This window comes from Equus quagga, chromosome 2 (genome assembly GCF_021613505.1).
Source record: "Equus quagga isolate Etosha38 chromosome 2, UCLA_HA_Equagga_1.0, whole genome shotgun sequence".
Classification (NCBI taxonomy): domain Eukaryota; kingdom Metazoa; phylum Chordata; class Mammalia; order Perissodactyla; family Equidae; genus Equus; species Equus quagga.
The window spans coordinates 72217774-72237772 of NC_060268.1; the positions used below are offsets into that span (position 1 = coordinate 72217774).

Consider the following 19999-nt stretch of genomic DNA (forward strand, 5'->3'; position numbering starts at 1 on the left):
CGTAGTGATTAGGTTCACATCCTCTGCTTTAGCAGCCCAGGGTTCACCAGTTCGGATCCCAGGCATGGACCTATGCACTGCTTATCAAGCCGTGCTGTGGTGGCAAACCCACATATAAAATAGAGGAAGATGGGTGCAGATGTTAGCTCAGAGCAAATCTTCCTCAGGAAAAAGAGGAGGCCTGGTGGCGGATGTTAGCTCAGGGCTAATCCTCCTCCTCCTCAAAAAAAAAGGACATTTGAATTTATAGTGATAATGCCTAGATGGCAGTGATATTAGTTTGTCATCAATAAAGCTGTTTACTAAGCTAATCTATTTGTTATCTAAATATGAAAAAAATAATCATTTATTCCTGATAAGTACAGAATAGAGAATAGTTTTATTTTGTAAATTAAAAATATTGGAGATTAATATATTATTGCTATAATACATTCTCGTTTGTTTTTTAAATAATGATCGAGGAGTTTGTAATCACTAGTGTTGACCATTTAAATGGCATAAATCACTAAAATTTTAGAATGAAATAAGGGCGTTATGGATTGTTGAGAGCATATAGTGGGGGCTGACCCTTCATGTCCTGGGTCGAGAAGACCCCTGCTGTGTTCATATGTGTAGCCTTGTTTCACCTAGTCTGCCACTGTCTGGCCTGTGGGGCTTGATCATTCTTCTCGATTCCTGCCCCTTCCTGCTTGACCCACAGTGCCTTCTAGGATTTTGGTCACTTTTACCACTTTTCTGCTCCTTCCTGTGGTATTTTTGTTCCTGAGACAGACTTTCCTCACTAGGAAGTGCAGTAATATTGTCTTGGTGTAAAAAGAAACTGTGTGATGACAGGCATTTCATTTCATCAGCTGGCACACGTTGAGTGTCCTATATGTGTGTCAGGCACATCTTGTTTACTTGTATGTAGATCATCTCCAAGCTTCACAGCACCTCTGTGACCTCTGTGCCTATTTTATAGATGAGGAAACTGGGCCTTGACTTGAACTAGATTTCTCAAACCGCCAAGTCCTCTATTCTGTATGCTGTCCCTGCGGAAAGATCTGGAGCAGGATGTGCAGGGGTAGTGACGACCTCCTGATTTGTATCTCTGCTTCCTCCCCAGGTGGCAGATATGTTGCTGGAGCTCTGTGTCACTGAATTGGAGGATGTAGCCACAGACTCTCAGAGTGGCCGCCTGTCCTCTCAGCCCGTGGTGGTGGAGAGTAGCCACCCCTACACGGATGACACCTCCTCCAGCGGCACAGTGAAGATACCGGGTACTCAGGGCTGGCCCTGGGGAGGAGATGGGGTCTCTGCCGGTAGAACAACTTCATTTCTGTAATTGTATCAGGAGAAACAACCGTCATTGTTTTGTAGAAAAGAAGCTACAGAATTGCTTTAGAATCGCTTTTCCCCCCTTTTCTAAAGAACTTTTTTTCCTTGCAAAATTAAACCATGATACAGAAAACTGTGCAAAGTAGGTGTTTAGCTTAGTCATTATCAGGTGGATGCCTTAGTCACCAAAACTCAGTTCTAGAAGTAGTCCTCTGTCAGTCTTCAGAAGCCCTGTGTGTGTCCCCCAAAGGGACGCTGTCCTGACTTGGAGCCATCGCTGACTTGCATTTCTGCACAGTTTCTATTACCCAAGTATATATCCTCTTCTTAAGTCTGCTTTAATTAATAATTTCCATCTTTTAAGTTTCATATAACCTATAGTTTCTTCCTTTATTTTCTTCTCCCTTCTTTTCAATAATTTACCGGTTGAGGAACCTCGCCTTTGACCTGTCGGGCTTCCCTGCAGCCTGGATGTGCACACTCCTGCTGCACTGCAGCCTGTTCCTCAGCCTGTCTTTCTGCAGATTTGCCCTGATTCTAGGCCCAGTTAGTTCAGTCCCGATGGCAAGACCATTGGTGGTTGTGATCCAGCATCTGGAAGCACCTGGTATCTGCTTGTCTCTTTTTTTGTGAGGTCAGCAGCTACTGATGCTCAGTGCCTGAGCCTGTTCATCCATTGGAGGTTGCAAAATGGTGCTATTCTAATTGTTTCATTTCTTTCTTATTTATTAGCTAGAATTCTTTTATAGTCATTTGCCCATATCCTTCAGTTCGTTACCCAGGTGTACTGTTTGCATAAGAAAGACGGGATAAAAGCTTGATTCTTTTCTTCTGTTTACATTTTCAAGAGGATGAATTGGTTCCCTATCATTCGTTGAAGGTGACTAGTTAGATTTTTTTTTCTTTTGTATCATTATGAACTCATGGATTTAACATATATGATGGGCTTTAATTCATTGTGATTATTATCCTGTTGAAGTTCAAATTATCCCATTTCTGGCCATTGGGAACCCCTTGAGTTTGGCTCTTGGAATGACTCTCATGGTCCGTTGATAGCTTCCATGCAACCTGATATGACAAGATGCTTTAGGCTTGTCGTGTAGTTTCTGCCCTCTACCTGGTATCTGCCCTGGTGTCTTTTAGTGGAGATGGCATTTCAGGCCACTGGGCTGTCATTGTTTCTAGACCTTTTGAGTGGACAGAGATAGGATGAATGGGTAGACAGACAGACAGACTGACTGACTGACTTTATTTTGAGTTCATACTGATACATTAGATTCAAATTCAGAATTACAAGGTTTCTACTTAACCTCTTCTGTTACATGCGTCATTTTTCTTCCATAGCGAAAATCCTGGTTCCAAGACAAAGGATGACAGCATTAGAATATCTCATAATTATTCATTTGCTTTATCTCATATTACATATACAACAACTCAGGTCACAATTCTAATGCCACCAAATGTGAATATAGTTACTAAAAATAGTTAAAAAATTTTTTTTTGCTTTTGAGCTCTTCCTTCTCCCAACTTTATTTAAATTATTGTACTGTATCTACCAGAACGTGATAACTATTAGTAACTATTCTTCTTTCCTTTTAATCTTCAGTTAGTCTTAGTTTTACTCAATTTAATGCTCACTTCTGGTCCTTTGTCTGTCTTTCCTCATGGTGATTGTCTGAAGCTTTCTCTCCAGTCAGCTTCTCAGCAGGGCTCAGAGGACAGGAGCCCTGAGATGGGCTTGTCCATAAGTTTGTGCCCAGACTTGAAATTTAGCTTTTCTGGATAGAAATCCTTGGATCACATATTCTTCCCCTGTGAAAGTGTAATAATGATAATCTATTTTTTCCCCTTATAAGTTGTGCTTTTTTTCAGTAATTTTACTGGAGTATGTTTTTACATTGGTCGTTATGGGCAATATCCTAAGATAAAGAAATGTGTTCCTTTAAAACATAGTTTCAAGTCTTTTCTTTCAGGACAGTTTACCTTCATGACAGTTTCTAGTGTTTGTTGGCATCCTTGCTTTAGTTTTCTTTCACAGACACGTGGTCATCATCCTACTTTGGATGCCTTTTAAAGTCACTGTAGGCTACTTCCTCTCTCAAATTCTTTGCCTTCCTTTCTCCTTCTATTTGTCCTAAAGCATTTTCTGTTGTATTTATTTGCTCCTATGCTCTTTCTAGTTTAGTCTTCATTTCTGAATTTTTTTGGTAATTTTTCCTGTGTTTTATCATTATCTTAGGTCATTTTCCTAATTTCTTTTAACTTGTTTTGAAATAATAGATTACAATTTTGATCTTTTTTGTGGGCATCTGTTTCTGGCCTGCTTTCACAGTCTGTAGGGATGTTATTCTGTTACTTACTCTCTTTTCTAACAATAAGTTTGTATTGGATTTGACCTTGATAATTTTATCTTGCTCATTTTTTTTTTTTGAAGATTTTATTTTTTTTCCTTATTCTCCCCAAAGCCCCCCAGCACATAGTTGTATATTCTTCGTTGTGGGTCCTTCTAGCTGTGGGCACGTGGAACGCCGCCCCAGCATGGCCTGATGAGTAGTGCCATGTCCGCGCCCATGACCCGAACCAACGAAACACTGGGCTGCCTGCAGCAGAGCGCGCGAACCAAACCACTCGGCCACGGGGCCAGCCCCTTTATCTTGCTCATTTTCATGTGAAACTAGTTTTCTTAAACTTTTAGAATGAGATGGGGTTCAGAAAAGCTTTTTTAACTTAAAGCTATTATTTTTTCATGATACGAATTTAAAAAACAGAAGGTATTTCCACTGAGCAATTGTCTTCAGACAAAAATCTGTTGACTTTCTTCCTCTTTTCTGTTTCTCTCTTAACTTCATATCCAGTCCGCCAGCAAATCCTATCATTTCTCCTTTTAAAATATATTACAAATTCACCATTTCTCACCAACTCCAGACCATCCTGGGCCCAACCGTTTGATCTCATTGGTTTGTTATACTAGCGTCATACAGTAGTCTGCTGACCATGTTCCCACTTCCACTCCTAACCTCCTGTGTCCCCCAGAATCAACTCCCCACATGACATCCACAGAGATTCTCTTAAAACCAGTCAGAACATACTGGTCCTCTGATCCTCTGTTTAAAACCTATCAGTACATCCCTGAAACTTTAAAATAGGACCTAAACACCTTATCACGGCCTGCTTGACTTCATATGATCCCCAGTTACCTCTCCAACGTCATTTCTTCCTCTCTCCCCTGTCTCTCTCTCCTGGCGTCTCCATGTTGTCTTCTTTGCTAGTCCTTAAATATATCCAGATTCAGGCCGTTTGTCTCACTTCGTACTTGCCATCTGTCTGAAATCTTCTTCCCCTAGGTAATTAGTTATAGATCTCTGATCTTGTCTCCCCTGCTCAGAAAATCCTTTCCTAACCACCATGCACAAAAAGAGTCTTTCCCCAACCTCATTTGACACACTTCATTTTACATAGCAGTTATACCCTGTGACATTTAGCAGACACCATCTGTTTCTGTCTCACGCTAGAGCAGTGACTGGCTAGAACCAATGTTGCATATGAGGGGTGAGAGTGGAAATCTTTGCCTTGTTCCAACAGGGTGAATACATTCAGTCTCTCAGCATTAAATATGTTAACTATAGGTTTTTCATAGATGGCCTTATCAGATTGAAGAAGTGTCTTTCTATTCCTAGTTTGTGGGGGAGATTTTATCATGAATGGGTGTTGGATTTTGTTAAATGCTTGTTCTGTGTCTATTGACATACTATGTTGTCCTTTGCTCTATTAATATGGCATATTGCATAAGTCAATATTTGGATATTAAACTAACTGCATTCCTGGACAAGCCACAATTGTCCACAATATATAATCTTTATTATATGTTGCTAATATTTTGTTAAGGAATTTTTGCATCTGTTTTCATGAATGGTATTAGTTTGTAGCTTTCCTTTCTTTTTATTTTTAATTGTTAAAATTTTTTATTTATTTATGTGGCTTTCCTTTCTTGTGATACTTTTCTCTGGTTTTGGCATCAGGATAATACTGGCCTTATAGATTGAGTTGCAAAGTGTTCCCTCTTCCCCTGTTCTCTGAAAGAGTTTGTCTAGGATTGGTCTTATTCTTCTTTAAATAGTTGGTAGAATTCACCCGTGAAGCTGTCTGGGCCTGAGCTTTTCTTTGTGGGAAGATAGGTCTCGTCATATGTTCTGTTTCTTTTTGAGTCAGTTTTGGTAAGTGTCTTTTTGGAATTTGTTCATGTAAGTTGTCTGATACGTTGGCATAAAGTTGTTCATAGTATCCCTCAAGATCCTTTAGATTTCTGTAGGATTGGTGGTTCTAATGAAAAAAACACACTCCTGTGTATCTTCTTCACTCCAGTATTCTACTATAACACCAGATGTGTGGGTTTCTCCATACATCAAGCAATTCTGTGACACCAGCTGGGTGTCCTACAGATTAACTCAATCCTAAGATCTATCTGGAGATAGCATCAGATCCCACAGGTTAAGGGGCCCAGTTTCACAACACTGCCCCCAATTAAAACACCAATCACATATCCAGATTATTACCTGTGCTTCTGACCAACTTGCTATAAATCAGAGGTTTCCATGATTTAAAACCCCTCCTTGGGTTTGCTTAATTTGCTAGAATGGCTTGTGGAACTCAGAGAAACATTTACTTATGTTTACCAGTTTAGTATAAAGGGTACAGATGAGCAGTCAGATGAAAAGGGACATAGGGTGAGTTTCTGGTAGGGTCCTGAGTGCAGGAGCTTCTGTCCCTCTGGAACCGGAGCGCTCCACCCTCCTACATGTGGAAGCTCATCAGTTCTCGCTGTTCAAGAGTTTTCATGGAGCTTAATCTACAACTCCCCTCCCATGCCAAGAGGTTGGTTGGTGGAGTTGAAAGCTCCAACCCTCTAATTATTTGGTCTTTCTGATTACCAGCCCCATCCTGAGACCATCTAGGGGCCTCCCTCTAAGTCACCTCATTAGCATAAACTCAGGTGGGCTCAAAAGGGCTACTTAGGAACGACAAAAGACACTCCTATCAGGAAATTTCTAGAGTTTTAGGAGCTCTCTGCCAGGCATGGGGGACAAAGACCAAATATATTTCTTATTATACCGTGATAGTGATGTCCCTTCTTTCTTTCCTGGTTCTGCTAATTTGTGTCTTCTGTTTTTCCCCCCGGTCAGTCATGTTAAAAGTTTATCAATTCGGTTGCTCTTTGCAAAGAACCAACTGGTTTCATTGATTGTTTTTTTTCCTCAGTTGTTTTTCTGTTTTTTCTTTTATTAATTTTCACTGTGATCTTTATCAGTTTCTTCTTTCTGCTGCTTTAGGTACAATTTGCTTTTTTCTAGTTTCTTAATGCTGTGTTTTCATTTTTGTTCAACCAAAAATATGTCTAGTTTCCTTTCTGAGATCTCTTGTTTGAACCACAGATTATTAAAGGTGTATCAGTATTTTGGGACTGCCCAAATTTCTTTCTATTATTGATTTCTGATTTGATTCCATTGTAGTTAGAGGGTATATATTGAATCATTAGATTCTTTGAGACTTTTTTTTTTATAGCGTGTGGTCTATGCTAGAGAATGGTTTGTCTGCTTAATAAGAATGTACAGTCTTCCTTTGTTGGGGGAGTGTTCTATAAATGTCTGTGAGGTCAAGATGGTTGATAGTCTTGTTGAAATATTATGTATCCTTACTGATATTCTATTTACTTGTTCTGTCAGTTGTTGAAAGTTGGGTATTGAAATCTCCAGCTATAATTGTGGATTTGTCTACTTCTGTCATTTTCATCCGTTTTTTTCTTCATGTGTTTTGGGGCTTTGTTGTTAAGTGTGCATACCTAATTTTGTCTTAAAGTCCATTTTGTGTAATAGTTAGTTTAGCCACTGCAGGTCTTTTATGGTTATTTGCATGCTAGATCTTTGCCATCCTTTTACTTTGAACCTTTTTTGTCTTTGAATTATAAGTTTGTCTCTGGTTATGCACCTTTTAGTTGGATCTTGCTTTTTGTTATCCAACCTGCCTTTTGATTGAGATACTTAGGCCATTTGTATCTAATGTAATTGTGGATATTGTTGGATTTACATTTGCCATTTTGCTATGTTTTCTCTATGCCTCATGTCTTTTTTTGGTCCTCCTTTAGTGCTTTCTTTGTGTTAAACAAAAATTTTTTATAGTACTATTTTAATTCTTTGGTTGAATATCAGCCACTTTTTTTAGTGTTTGCACTAAGGATTAAAATATGCATTTTAATGTATCACAGTCTACTTCATGGTAATACCTTAATTCTGGTAAAATGTATCAACTTTTCTACTGTATAGTTCTATTTCCTCTTCACTCATTTTTCCTATTATTTGTCATACGTATTGCATCTATATATGTTACAAATCTGTGCAACGTAGTTTTTTAACCCTATCTGTTACAAATATATGGATATGATATAATAATCATTGCATTATGCCAGGGATTGGCAAACTTCATGTCACAAAATATCGTTTTGAATTTTTTTCCGACCATTTAAAAATATACAAACCATTCTTAGCTCACAGACTATGCAAAATCAAGGGATGGAACAAATCTGGGCCATGGACTATAGTTTCTTAATCTCTGCTTTATATAACCTTTTGTCTTTTAAAAATATTAAGAAAAGGAAAGAAAAAAAAAACTTATCCTATCTCTTGACCCACACATTACCCATTTCCTGTACTCTTTATTTCTTCCTGTGAATTCAAGTTACTATCTGTTCGCATTTTATTTCAGCCTGAAATACTTTAATTGATTTTTCTAAAACATTTCTACTGGCAGTGAATTCTACCTCAGTATGTGCATATTTGGGAAAGTTTTTATTTTGTCTTCATTTTTGAGGGATTGTTTTCTTAGTTGTTAGAATTTTTTTTTCCTGATCGCTTCAAATATGTTATCCCACTGGTTTTTGGCTTCCATTGTTTCTCAGGAGAAGTAAAAATTAATTATATTTTGTACCTCTATATGTATGTGTCTTTTTCTCTCTTGCTGCTTTCGTGATTTTCTCTGTCTTTGGTTTTCAACACTTTTGGTATAATGTGTCTGCCTGTGGATCTCTGTGTTTATCCTACATGAGGTTTATTAATTTTGAGAATTGTAGATTAATGTTTTTCATCAAATTGGAGAGGTTTGGGGCCATATTTGTTTAAGTACTTTTTCTGCCCCCTTTTTCCTCTCCCCTCTTTCTTGGGGGGAAATTCCCATTATGCATATGTTTGTATGTTTGATGTTGTCCCCCAGGTGTTTGAGACTTTGCTCATTTTTCTTTAATCTTTTTTCTCTTGTTCTTTAGATAGAGTAATATAAATTATACATTCTTCAAGTTGACTGATTCTTTTTTCCTGCCACTTAAAATCTGCTGTTTTCCCCATCTAGTGAATTTTTTATTTTGGTCATTTGGTCAACTCAAAAATTTCCTTTTAGTACTTTTTCATAGTTTCTCTTTCTTGAGATTCTTTATTTGTCAATTCATTGTAATCTTATATTCCTTTACCATCTTTTCTTTGGTTTTCCTGAATTCTTTGAACATATTTATTACTGTTGGCTTGAAGTTGTTTTATGCTAAATCTTGCATCTGGCCCATCAGAGTTCCTATTGACTGATTTTCTTCTTGAGTATAGTTCATACTTTACAGTGTTTTTGCATGTCTCATAATTTTTTATTGAAAACTGGACATTTTAGATAATATATTGTATCATCTGGATTCTTTTTTTGTTTGTTTAAGATTTGTAATTGTTGCTCAATTTCTTGGGTTATTTTGTGTGTTTCTTTTGTAGCATGCCTGGAATTGCTCTCTGAAATCCATTTCCCCCACAGCACGTAGCCACTGGTGTGCAACTTCACTTTTCTATTCTCATTTTTGTTTTCTAGCCTGACTTCTAGAGTTTGCTTCATATCTGCTTGGTTTAGTGCTCAGGCCCTTTGGTCTCCCCTTCTGCTGATGGATCTACATGTGGGTGGGGGTGAGGAGGGTGTAGAATTCAGTGTCTTGGCAGTTTTCTTGTGTGTGTGTGTGTGTGCCCTGACTCATCTAGGGCTCCGTGATGCCCACATTTAGCCCTTTTGTGCTCTCTGACTTCTAGATCTCCCTGTTAAATTTCTGGCTAGTTCTCAGGTCTGACACTCTCACCCAGTCACACCACGTTTTTGGGCCAGTAGAGCTGCAGGCTTACCCTTTGGACCTTTTACTGGCATTGTCCTGGCACATGTTTTATCTCCCCTGCTCTACACTAGTCATCTTCCCCTGGAGGCAGAGTCTTCTCCTGGTGAAAATGTACTCCAGCTCAGATAAGAGCAGCCCAGGCAAGAACGCCATAGGCTCTCACTGTCTACCTAGGTCCAGCAACTTTTTCATGAGTAGATACTTCTCAATTTTTTGTTTGCCTTTAATGGATTTGCAGAGCCCTGGAATCATCGTTTTTAAGAATTTTGTGTAGTTTCATAGTTGTTTTGGAGGGAGAGGATTTGCTAACCTCTTTCCTCCAGCATAACCCTTGTCTTGTCCTTCATTAATTCTTTTGTAAGCCAGTTTGACCCACAGAAGACTCTAGATGTAATGGTTTTATATGGCATTTAAAAGATTTTATATGGCATTTTAAATGTAAGGGGCAGGATAATAAAACTTGGTCCGAGGATTGGGGTTGCAGCATGAAAATTTGCCTAGAAGTGAGAGCACCAAATGAACTGGCCAAGTGAAAGTGTCTTTTGCCCTTTCCATTGCAGTCAAAGTCTTCTAAGGGATGCAGCATGCAGGGAGGGTGGTGGTCAGTCTTAGGTTCTTGGTTTTGAGGTCAGTTCTTCCTGACTTTCTGCTTTCATTAGCTGTTAAACATCATTTTAGTCTCACTCTTTCTACATAGTCTATTGTGGCTTTTGGCCTTGTCTGTGGTATGTCAGGTGGAAGTGTTCACTCTATGTTTTGTGCTCACTTGTCCTCCAGGTGCAGAAGGACTCAGGGTGGAGTTTGATCGGCAGTGCTCCACAGAGAGGCGCCACGATCCTCTCACAGTCATGGATGGTGTCAACAGAATCGTCTCCGTGCGGTCAGGTGTGAAGGGAGGTTGAGCAGGGCATGGTCTGCTCACCTTCATAAGATGGAAGCATTAACATTACTAAACAGAATACTGCTGCTGCTTCTTTCTTATGTGAGATTTAAGGAAGGGACAATAAGCTATTTTGCTGCAAAATACAGTAGGTTTTGTCTGCTTCTTCAGAGTACTTTCAATGAGATAATTATTTGAATAGTGTGTGCGCCTCACCACTGGTTGGGACTTCTGGGGGACTGGCAGGAGAGCAGATCCTTGTTGGGGACACAGGCTGTCCAGAAGGCCTAGCCTCGCCCAAACAGTGAGAGATCGTCCTGTGAGATGTGTCAGAGTGCCAGGCTCGTGAGAGGTAGAGGTTGACATGCTATAAAGCTTCTTAAAGGGTTTCATTTTTTAATCGATTACCAGTGAGGACTGGGCTCTGCACAGAGTGTTCTGTACGTGTGGTGGATATAGCATTGGAGTAGACAGGAGACATCACCTCCAGGCTTGTCTCTGATCTGCTGATGTGCTCCACGACACTGAGCAAATCACTCCGTCTGGGGGCTTGTTAAATGTTCTTTCACTGAGCTTTTTAGAATCATTAGTGTAGGGGTGTATAAGTGTGCATGCACGTATCTTTTCAGACTTCTTTATCCTCCATCTCGTGCAAGGATTGGCACACTTTTCCTGGCATAACTACTCCCCTCTGCCTTTGTAGTGAAAGCAGCGACAGACTGAATGTAAATAATGGACCTGGCTGTGTCTCAACAGAACTTTCCTCACAGGATGTTACTTATTTAAACCCTGGTATAAAGCTTTGAATGAAGTAGTCTGGTTATGGATGAGCACAGATTTTTTTCTGGCAGTTTGAGGAATGCCAGTATAGTTTTCAGGAGTGTTGTCAGAAGTGCCTGGATTCTCTGCTTCCAGCAGGAGATGGCCCTTCTAAGGAGTAACCTGGTTGGGGTAGCATATCACAGAGATGTCTTGTGGGCTCCCCTCCATGCTGCCCCAGGCCCTGGGCTCTGTCTGGGCTGTTCCACTCTCCCTCAGGGTGGTACTTCCATGCTGAGCTGCCCCTGTGTCCCAGGGATGCCCTGTTTGCTCAGGCATTTGCACACTTGCACCCTCTGGAGAAAGCTTGGGCTCTTCCTCCTGTTACCTGGGTAACTGCCATCATCTCAGACATTCCCCAGGAAACCTGCCTGGAACCCTGATCTGGGCACTGGCCACTCTGCAGGCCTCTCACACTGCATTGTAGTTGTGTGAATGTTTCCATCAGGGTGGTGCCCGCCTGCCCTCAGTTTTCCCAGTACCGGTGCAGTGTGTGTTGAAGGGTCGTATGTATTAAAATGTGGTTCACCAAGAGTGGTATGAACTCAAATTTGGGAGGACTTGGGTTAGAGGAGCCAGCTGTTCTTTAGACATGGTGTGCATGATTTTGCTTTGTATCTGAAGATGTTACTGTTGATGGAATGATGGAGTGAAGCTAACACCAGGGTGTGCCTTTCTCTACCAGGCCGAGAGTGGTCTGACTGGTCTAGCGAGCTGCGCATCCCAGGGGATGAGTTGAAGTGGAAGTTCATCAGTGACGGTTCTGTGAATGGGTGGGGCTGGCGCTTCACGGTTTATCCCATCATGCCAGCTGCAGGTAAGGGGGAGGCCTATGGCAACAAAGTCTTGATGACCCAAGCAAGGTGGACACACAAACTGTTTGCATTTGGTACTTTGTGGTCTGCCTTCTCCTGTGGGGTTGGGAGCCAGCACTGTCCAAGGTCCCACCATGGCAAAGATCAGAACTGCAAAGGTCTGCCACAGCCGTCCAGTTGTTGGGGTGTTAGCACTCCATCCCCACCCAATGGGAACGAGCTGTTGCTGGTTGCAATTCTTAAGCCCTTTGATTTGCAGATAAAATGTCACTGTATGGAGCTTAGTTATGTGACATAGACAGTGGTGGTACCACAGCACCCCTCTAACCTGGCATCCAGGTGGACAAAGCCCACGCCTTGTTTGTCGGTTTTATGCAAGTCTGCTTATGGGGTAGCGCTCGCCCTGTCCAATATGGGAACATTTATAGCGTTCCTTCCTTAGGCCCTAAAGACCTCCTTTCCGATCGCTGCGTCCTCTCCTGTCCATCCATGGACTTGGTGACATGTCTGTTAGACTTCCGGCTCAATCTTGCCTCGAACAGAAGCATTGTCCCTCGCCTCGCGGCATCACTGGCAGCTTGCGCACAGCTGAGTGCCTTAGGTAAATGACACCTTTATTGTCATGTCTGTCATACTTAATGGGAAAAATGTTCAAGCTTCTGATAATTTCTGTCTACTCATTTCAGCTGCCAGTCACAGAATGTGGGCCCTTCAGAGACTGAGGAAGCTGCTTACAACTGAATTTGGGCAATCAATTAACATAAACAGGCTCCTTGGAGATAATGACGGGGAAACAAGGGCTTTGGTATGGAATATTGTGTTATGCTTTCTAGGTGTTTGACTCTTTTGGAATAAAATGTTGCTTTAATAATTTAACTTCTAAATTGCTGAGAAGAGTTGGGAAAGTCCATGTAAGAATGAGTGGTCTTTGTCACATCAGACTTCCTTATGTTGCTAAATATACTGAGTGCAGGTTGGACTTTGATTTTAAAAACAGAGATGTGTGTCGATGGCTGTGAGCATAGAATTGTGTCTTTTGGACTTTACAGTGGGTCTGACTCACCATATCCTCTTCGTTTTGCTGGATGAGGTGGTTACTGTTAAAAGAATGCTTAGTCCTAACCATTTTAGGGTACGGGGGTTTGTAGGCCAGAAAGGAACTGGTTCCCTGGGAGTTGCTGTACTGAAATTGAGACCAAACATTCTGAGGTGAGTTTTCAAGCTTCTCTCATTTTAGTATTCATCACGTCCTTTTAGGTTTTTTCCTATTTGAAAATATTAATACACTTTTTTTGGGGAGAATAATACCAATATAAAACATTTGACTCATAGAAGCAAAACACTCAACTCTTGCCTTTTAGATTCCTGGAATAGGATATAATTTTGTTATTTTCTTAGAGTTTTACAGGCAGTGCTCTTGCTGCTTTGGTGAAAGGGCTCCCAGAAGCTTTGCAAAGGCAATTTGAATATGAAGATCCTATTGTGAGAGGTGGGAAACAGCTGCTCCACAGTCCCTTCTTTAAGGTAAATACTTGGCTTGTTTTAAATTGATGGGGGAGCCACAGAGAGCTCTATGCAGTGTATCAAGTTACAGGCCCCTTTGAGGACAGGTGTAGGTATTGCTGAAGTTGAATACGAAAAATTTCCAGAAATGACTGTGTGATCTAAGCCCTTATACTTTAAGTATTAGCATGCTTTGAGGTGCAATCACTTAGGCAGCAAGTGTTGTGGATCTGAGGTCCTGTGTGTCAGGTCCTTCACTGGAAACTGGGTAGGAATAATTCACATGACTGGTGATAGTAAAACACTTGCTGGGCATGTGGCGGTCAGCCTGAAATAGGAGCTCCTGAATGAGGACCCGTGGAAACCCTGTGATGGTGGCTATCTTTGCCATGCAGTGCTGGTGAAGTGGAATATTAGCTGCATTTATGGGGGTCCCTGTGTTAATTTTTGGTGGCTGCAGGTACTGGTAGCTCTTGCTTGTGACCTGGAACTAGACACTCTCCCTTGCTGTGCTGAGACGCACAAGTGGGCTTGGTTTCGAAGGTACTGCATGGCATCCCGTGTTGCTGTGGCCCTGGACAAAAGAACACCGTTGCCCCGTCTGTTTCTTGATGAGGTACTGCACATTATTTTGGAATCACTTTTGGAATGCAAAAATGTTTTCTTTATTCAGCTGTAGTATAAAAAGATGCCAATATTATGAGACACAGCAACATTTCTCTTGGAAAGGAGTACCATAAAGGAAAAAGCAATGGTGAAAGTGAATGAGCTGACACTGTGAATTTCACTTAAAGTTTACTTTTAGTAAAGTAAACTGAATATGATAATGGTGTAGCCTAGACTTAATCTTAGACTTGATATAATCATATTGGTTTTGCTTTTTTAACCATAAAATCACAGTATTGGTGTTGGCATTCCCTCATGTTCTCAGATGGGGATTCTTCCTGTCTTCTTACCTTAATAGTATTTGTTTTGTTCTTGAGAGATGAGTGTTTGATCTATAATCTCATAAAAATATTGTCTAGGTGGCTAAGAAAATTCGTGAGTTAATGGCAGACAGCGAAAACATGGATGTTCTCCATGAGAGCCACGACATTTTTAAGAGAGAGCAAGATGAACAACTCGTGCAGTGGATGAACAGGTTATTATATCAGAAACAAGAAATAATGTTGTATGAGAGAGCAAGGTGTTTCACATGCAGTTCTTCCCATGTCCATTGTTTGTTTAATGTTTGTTGTAGGCGACCAGATGACTGGACTCTTTCTGCTGGCGGCAGTGGAACAATTTATGGATGGGGACACAATCATAGGGGGCAGCTTGGGGGCATCGAAGGTGCAAAAGTTAAAGTTCCCACTCCTTGTGAAGCCCTTGCAACTCTCAGACCCGTGCAGTTAATTGGAGGGGAACAGACTCTCTTTGCAGTGACAGCTGATGGGAAGGTAAAGGAGCATTTTCTGTGTCATAAGGACATTAAAACTGAATGACAGCTGTGACTAGAGTGCATTGTCTGGTTCCTAATGTGTGTCAAGATTCTGTACTGAAACATTATCTCAAGATTAATAGTACTTAAGATGTGCTAGAAGCAGTCATTGTTCTAAAATATTTATGATCTTTAGTGTGTTCTCTAGTTTTAAAATTTTTATTTTGAAATACAACATGCATACAAAAGTGTATTTTAATTGTTTGCATATCAGTAATTCATTAGATGCATTCCTTTTTTGTTTGCTATTATAGTGCTTTTAAAAAATGAATTGCTGCTGGTGTTTGGAAATAGTGGATGTTTATATATTGACTTTATGTCTAGTGACCTTATTCTACAGTTTTCTTTCTTATGGTGTCTCAAGATTGTTTGTGTCTTTATGGAGAGCCATAATCTCTAAATGAATTTTGTTCCTTCCTTTCCAGTTCACCTATCTTTTATTATTTTCCTTTTGCTTGAGACAAAGGGAGCTCCTTATGCTGGCTGGGAGTTGCAGTATAATATTGAACAGGAGTGGTGGTAGTGGGCCTGTTCTTGTCTTGATCTAGGCTGCGAAGAAAACACTGTGATCGAACATTTCACGCACTTGACTGTGGGGGTTTGGTAAATGCCTTTTATCAGATTAAGGAAGTTTCTTTCTGTTTCTATTCATGTATGGATATTTATTTTTGTCAAACACTCTTTCTTCATTAAAAAAAAAAATGTTCTTACGGATGTTTTTAGTCCAGAATCATGAGTGCAATTATCGTAACGTTCCTGTCTTATGCACGCCTTGTCTGGTCTTGGTACTATATTAGTTATCTGTTTAACTTACAACAGTTAATTTAAAACAATACACATGTATTATCTCACAGTTTCTCTGGGTCAGGACTCTAGAGGTGGGTCTTCCAGCCCAGAATCTCTCACCAGGTTGCAGTTGCCTCAAGGCTGTCCTGAGGAGGATTCAGTTTCTCATGAGCTGTTGGCTGAGATCACCCTCAGTTCTTTGCTATCTCATAACATGGCAGCTGTTTTCGTCAGAGAGAGCAAGGGAGGGGTGAGAGAGAGTGATAGTAAGATGGAAGTCACAGTCTTGTGTGACCTAATTCAGAAGTGTCAGTCCGTCCTTGTTGCCATATGCTGTCCATTAGAAGTGAGTCACTAGGTCTAGCCCATGTTCAAGGAGAGGAGATTACACAGGGGCGGGAATCCCTGTGAGCAAGAACCAATGAGAACCACGTCAGAGGCCACTAGCCAAGAGTATCAAGTGGTGCTAGCTTCATAAAAAGGGTTGAAGTGTATCCCTCTTTTTCTATTCTCTGGAGAATTCCGTGTCTTTTAGTTGTTTCCTGGTTATTTTAACATGCATATTTAAAATCTAAAGTTCATTAGTATTTCTGCCTACCTCCCAAGTAACCCATATGCTGATTCTTTGTTATGCTGTGTTTTGGCACTAACCTATGTCCCTAATGATAGGCATTATTATTGTTGTTGTTTTGTATAATCCATGTTTTTTCTGGACTTACCCAAATGTTACACTCATCTTTACTCACCATTATTTCTTACGTCTCAGACCTTCTATCTGCAATTCCGTTTATTTTACTTTAAACATGTATTTTCAGTTTCTTGTAGTGAGGGTCTTTTGTTGGTTAATCCTCTGATTGTTTTTGTTTGTTTATTTGAAAATATCTTTATTTTGTTCCTTTTCTAGAGTAAGGGTTGCAAACATTTTCTGTGAAGGGCATGATAGTATTTTTGGCTATGTGGGTCACAAGGTCTCTGTTACAATTATGAAAGCAGCCTGTGGACACTATGTAAATGAATGTGTGTGGCTGTATTCCAATAAAACTTTATTTACAAAATGGGCTTGATTTGGCCCATGGGCCATAATTTGCCAGCCCCTGTTCTAGAGTATAAAAGTTTCAGTTGACCATTATTTTCAGTTAGCCTCTTAAAAATTTTATTCTTCTGTTTTTTTTGGCCTTCATTGTTGCTAATGAGATGTCAGCAGTCAGATTAGTTTTTACCCAAGTGAAGGTAATAAATCTTTTCTCTGTGGCTGCTTTTAAGATCTTTCTTTAGTGATTTACAGTTTCACTATGATATATTTAGATTTCAATTTCTTTTTATTTTTCCTGACCTGTTTTGTTTTGTTTTGTTTTTGCTAGGTAATGAGGGCTGAGGGGTGGGCTTCCTAGCTCTAAGAAGTGGTCTTTTGACAACTGGTAAATTCTCAGAGATTATTTTTTTCAAATATGCTCTCTACCTGAAACTCTGAGTTCTGATGGATGTTCAATTGAGGTCTGTCCTTCATATCTCTAACCCTCCTTTCATATTTCCTCTTCTCTGTGTGTTTCTGTGCCGTATACTGGATATTTTCTTCAGATCCATCTTCCAGTTTTCTAATCTCTCTTCACCTGTTTATAATCTGCTTTTGAATACATCTGGGTTTCTAATTTCAATTATTACCTTTTTAATTTCTGGAAGTTCTGCTTTGGGTTGTTTTACAGTCTCTTATTCTTTGGGAATACTGTTAAGGTGTTACTTCTTTAAACATAATATTGGATGTTGTTCTGCTGACTCTGACTTGTGGTACCTTCTTTCCTTTTGTATGATGTGAATTTTTCAAACTATGAGTGATTTTTCCTTGGAAAATTTTGTATAGAAACCCTTTGAGTCCTAGTTTGAAATCATTCATCAGAGAGAATGTACAACCCTGGGTTACTACCAACCTAATACAATGTAAGCTAAATCCTCTGCCTAAGGAATTTAGACAATAGGTAGCATAAGTTCAGACAGAATAACTTTTAACAATCTACTTTTGTGATTATGAGTTCTCAGGAGAAATTTCGCCCCCTTCTTATTCAGTGCTAAGATTGAGAAAGACAGCTTTCCTCATTGTTGTCTTCTTAGTTCTCATTCTCAGTCTGAATGAGGGTATAGCCCTTTGGAACCTCACCTTTCTACAGAGACTCTCCCTTTAGGCTTGGCATCTTACCTGCCATACCGTGTGTACTCTGGATCCTCAAAACCTTCCCAGGGAAGCTGGCTTTGGGGCTCATTTATCCACCTGAGTTCTTGGTTTCACTTCTTGTTTTAGTCCTTGAGGTTGCCTTACTGTTGTGTCAGTGCAGCAACACATTTAAAACAGCATTTAATTGTATAGGAGGGATGTTTGACATGCATTTTGAAATGGCAGTCTGATTTTTTTTTTTATTGATGGTAAAGATGTTTGGTGTCTCAAAACAATTACCTGCTTAGAGTGAAAGAAAAATAGTGTATTCTGGGTAATTTATATGCTGCCTTACTGAAATATTAAATATGTTAATAATTTTTCTGTGGGACTTATTATCAGGATTTTACATATAGTAGATAATTAAATCTTTTTTATTTTTCTTGATAATAGTTGTAGTTGATATTCTAGACAAAAATAGAAATGCTTCCAGGAAAAAGACCTTATTTTCAAAATACATTTTGTGAATTTGAGATTTCTAATAATCATAACTTTTTCTTTCATTTTTAGAGCTCTGATAAAACACGAAGTCTTAAACATTTATGTGATTGTCAAATTTCATTTCTCTGTAGTAAAAATGTCTAGAGCATTGATTGAGTTTATTATTTACTAAAATTTAGGAATTTTAGATAAAAATCTGATGCTTATATTACTTTTTTTGTCTTAGCTGTATGCCACCGGGTATGGTGCAGGCGGCAGACTAGGAATTGGAGGGACAGAGTCTGTATCTACCCCAACATTACTTGAATCCATTCAGCATGTGTTTATTAAGAAAGTAGCTGTGAACTCAGGAGGAAAACACTGTCTTGCCCTCTCTTCAGAAGGTGAAGTTTACTCTTGGGGTGAGGCAGAAGATGGAAAGTTGGGGCATGGCAACAGAAGGTATTACATCAAAACGTTATTTTCAATGTTGTATTTTCCTTTTCTTGTTTGTTTATTGTGTACTGTATTAGTGCTTTGTTATTTTCAATGTTGTATTTTCCTTTTCTTGTTTGTTTATTGTGTAGTGTATTGGTGTTTTGTTTTTCAGAACAACATTTACTCAAATTAAATGTTAATGACTCGTGGCAGAAACGAGTTCATGTGACACTATGTGGGCTTGCCTACATGACCTGCTTTGGGGTAAATCAGTTTTGAGTTTTGGCTTCAAGTACTAAGTTTGGTGAGCTTCTTTTTGTCCTTCTCCCCAGGTCACCTTCCCTTGATCCCGAGTCATCCTCCTAGTTGCAATTAGCATTTTGTTAGCGTGCATGATACTAAAACTGTGTAAATACAGAGGAAATGGCAGGTGTGAGGGGAAAGGGACACATAAATGACACAGTTTCGTAAACAAAGCAACCAAACCCACTAGTTTTTAAAAACTAGTGGTAACTACCTGCCAAGTTGGAGTAAGAGGGACCTTCATGTCTGAAATAATTTTAGTACCAGACAAACAGTATGAACCAGCAGGCCTGAAGACACTGGATAGTAGGCAGTGAAGTCCCTACAGTGATCTGCATAGGTGAATACTGACAATCTCGTGTTTGAGGAGACTACCTAAGAGGCCAAGGAACAAAGCACCTGAAGGATTAGAAGGAACAGTTCCCAGAGTTCAAAGAAATAATAGCTGAGAACTTCCCAAACCTGGGGAAGGAGCTGGAAATACAAGTCAAAGAAGGTATCAGAACTCCTGATTATATCAATGTTAAAAGACCTTCTCCAGGACGTATACTAGTAAAGCTGGCAAAAGTTAATGACAAAGAAAAAATATTAAGGGCAGCAAGGAAGATGGGCGTGGATGTTAGTTAGCTCAAGGCCAGTCTTCCTCAGCAAAAGGAGGAGTATTGGTGGCAGATGTTAGCTCAGGGCTAATGGTCCTCAAAAAAAAAAAGACAGTGGCGGGATGGATTGAAAAACAAGAACCAACAATATGCTGCCTCCAGGAAACACATCTTAGCTCTAAAGACAAAGACAGGCTCACAGTGAAGGGATGGAAGGTGATACTCCAAGCCAATGGCAAAGAAAGCAGGTG

At 39.9% G+C, this 19999-nt stretch overlaps 1 protein-coding gene across 7 annotated transcripts in view; it reads left to right on the plus strand.

Moving 5' to 3' along the window:
* Nucleotides 1-19999, plus strand: part of HERC2 (HECT and RLD domain containing E3 ubiquitin protein ligase 2) — a 270577-nt gene that overhangs the window by 220464 nt on the left and 30114 nt on the right. For all 7 annotated transcript variants that reach the window (XM_046653926.1, XM_046653932.1, XM_046653929.1 and 4 more), the window contains 10 exons: nucleotides 1106-1259; nucleotides 10277-10384; nucleotides 11884-12015; nucleotides 12456-12614; nucleotides 12700-12818; nucleotides 13412-13537; nucleotides 13977-14132; nucleotides 14542-14657; nucleotides 14757-14955; nucleotides 18656-18870. In XM_046653926.1, the coding sequence (XP_046509882.1) occupies nucleotides 1106-1259; nucleotides 10277-10384; nucleotides 11884-12015; nucleotides 12456-12614; nucleotides 12700-12818; nucleotides 13412-13537; nucleotides 13977-14132; nucleotides 14542-14657; nucleotides 14757-14955; nucleotides 18656-18870 (1484 nt within the window). The remainder of the gene's footprint in view (nucleotides 1-1105; nucleotides 1260-10276; nucleotides 10385-11883; nucleotides 12016-12455; nucleotides 12615-12699; nucleotides 12819-13411; nucleotides 13538-13976; nucleotides 14133-14541; nucleotides 14658-14756; nucleotides 14956-18655; nucleotides 18871-19999) is intronic.